Source organism: Temnothorax curvispinosus, unplaced genomic scaffold (assembly GCF_003070985.1).
Source record: "Temnothorax curvispinosus isolate PA1 unplaced genomic scaffold, ASM307098v1 QBEX01006334.1, whole genome shotgun sequence".
In the NCBI taxonomy this organism is placed as follows: domain Eukaryota; kingdom Metazoa; phylum Arthropoda; class Insecta; order Hymenoptera; family Formicidae; genus Temnothorax; species Temnothorax curvispinosus.
In genome coordinates, this window is record NW_020216114.1 from 1,056 (window position 1) to 3,621 (window position 2,566).

A 2,566-nucleotide genomic window follows, 5' to 3' on the forward strand; every position below is an offset into this window, starting at 1 on the left:
ACCACTACACTGTCACAACCCCAGTCACAGCAACAATGTGGTCAAGGCTATATCGACCAAGTGTCACTTGTCCGAGAGAAGTAACATGACCGTCGGGCTGATGTCCCTGATTATCGAGGCGCTTATAACTCTTTACTTTTAAATCGAATAATAACATTTACTTCGCCAGTGAATAATTAACAGTAAAAATTTTTTCAATCGACTCTACTATTATTTTTTTTAAATCGTCAAGACGTTTTGACCATGGGTTTGAATCCTTCTAAATTGATTTAATTTTGATGCTTATATGTATAAGTATTTACAAGTAGCAAAAAGTGACAAAATAACTGAAAGCGTTTAACTTATGCATTTTTCAGTATGCAACTGAAGATCCTGCTTGAAAGCGTCAAAAGATGTGTGTGACATTCAAGAAATACAACGATGGAAAGCTGAGTAACGTCGCGAAAGCGGAGTTTGAGCTAAAGTCCTTGTTCTTCAGATACAACGTCCAAGTAGTAGTCGCCGCTGTTTTCAGCATGAATGGATACTGTTTCGATGACGAGAAAAAAATATATCTTTCCAAAAACTCGGATAAACTATTTTCGAGCCGTTCACGCGAAACAAAATCATGTTCACTCTCGTGTTTCTCATTACATCATTGAACAAAATCTTTTAAATAAGTATCATTCCAAAGCGCATAGACCATTTTCTTTAGGACGTTAATTGCGGATCTTATGGCACAAAGAAGAAAGGGTGGAATACTTAGGAACAATTTTCTTCATTTAATGGCAGAACTAGAGCGAGTGGAGAGCAATAAATTCGACACCGAAATGTTAACAGGACAGGCACTGTCGTTCGTCATCGATGGCTAGGAGACCTCCAGCACTGTTATGAGTTTCACCGGCTTCCATTTGACCAGTTATACGGAAATACAGGAGAAATTATGCGAAGAAGTGTTGTCCGTGCTTAACAGAAACGACGGTGAAATCACATATAAAGGTTTGAGGGAAATGACATATATGGACCAAGTCTTCAACAAATCGATGAGAATAGTACCCGCAGGAATAGTCATAAAAAAATAATGTACAGAAAAATTCGATCTAAAAAATCGGATAGAGTTATCTATCGCGTGCAACTCGGAATGGAGGTCCTGATACCGGTTTCAAGCTTTGCATAAAGATCCTCAATACTGGAAAAATCCCGAAAAGTACAATCTTGAAAGATTCTTATTAAATATGCATTATCATCTTTTTGTATTCGTTTTAATATCGCAACACTGACGAGTCATGCATGACTGATAACTTGCACCGCAAAATCATGCGCAATTTAAGTGTTATATCAACATGATAGTATCTCAAAACATTATCTCTTTTATTATAATAATATCTAATCTAAACATAAAAAATAATTTTAAACACATTAATTCAGAATTTCTTCACAGTACAACTTGAAACGAGATAACAACAAAAATTAGGTCTGATATACCTATACAATTAAAAAATAAAAGACTAATGTTTATAATTCCTCGAATAAATGAAAAATTTTCTTAACGTTTATTAAGTTAGGTCAGCTTTTAAATACAACTCATATTAAAGTATCATTTAAAACCAATAGAGAAATGTAGTATTAAAAACATTAATCTTACAGAAACTAACATTTAAAAAATCCATAATTGTAAAAAAAAAGTAAACAAAACAAAGAAAAAATCTATTTAAAAAATTTTTTTTAGATATCGTAGTTAAATCGGTCGGATAATGGCCCAAAGGCCGCCCTCCGGAGCGGACAGGAAAGTCGAAGCCGTCATCTTTAATGGTACTTGTGTCTTCGGGGAAAGCTCTAGTCTGTACTTCCTCAGGAGCGTGGCCAAACATGCTTTCATCTGCAACTGAGCCATTCTCATTCCCACGCACATTCGCGGCCCCTCGCCGAAGGGAAGATAAGCAAATCTCTCGATGCTATGTTTTTTCTCCGGACCAAATCTATCGGGATCGAACACTGTAGGATTCTCCCAGTATCGGGAGTCTTCCTGCAAGCCGTTGACTGATATCATGATATGCATGCCACGTGGCACGTGACAAACGAGTCCGTCGGATCCTCTCAAATCGGTATCCTGCGTGCAAACCTTGTCCAGGAATCCCAAAGCGGGTAGGAGTCTCTGTGATTCGCTTAATACCTGATCCATGTACGTCATATCTTTCAAGGCGTCGTAAGTGATCACACCATCGTATTTGTTAAGCACAGACACCACCTCGTCGCGTAATTTCTCCTGCACTTCTGGATGAGTGGCCAAATTGAAGCCGATGAAGCTTAAAACAGTGCTGGAAGTCTCGTAGCCATCGATGAAAAACGACAGCGCGTGAGACGTGATCATTTCCAGGTCAAATTTATCACCCTCTGTCCGTTCCAGATCGGCCATCAACTGAAGAAAATCGTTTCTACGAGTCTCTTCCCTTCTTCTTTGCTCCATAATATCCGCAATTATCGTTCTAAAAAAATTATCGGCCTTCTTTGGTAAGAATCTCACATGGAAAATTTTACCTAATAATGGCATAAAAAACACGAGGGTGAAAATAATGTTGTTCCAAAA

At 37.8% G+C, this 2,566-nt stretch overlaps 1 protein-coding gene and 1 pseudogene across 1 annotated transcript; one reads left to right on the top strand and one right to left on the bottom strand.

The window, feature by feature from the left end:
* Positions 1 to 327: 327 nt before the first annotated feature.
* Positions 328 to 1,272, top strand: LOC112455790 (annotated as a pseudogene).
* Positions 1,226 to 2,563, bottom strand: LOC112455789 (cytochrome P450 3A19-like; the record flags this gene model as incomplete). The annotated part of the gene is made up of 1 exon (XM_025017973.1): positions 1,226 to 2,563. A coding segment is annotated over one exon (846 nt), but the record flags the coding sequence as incomplete, so codon positions are not given.
* Positions 2,564 to 2,566: the final 3 nt, after the last annotated feature.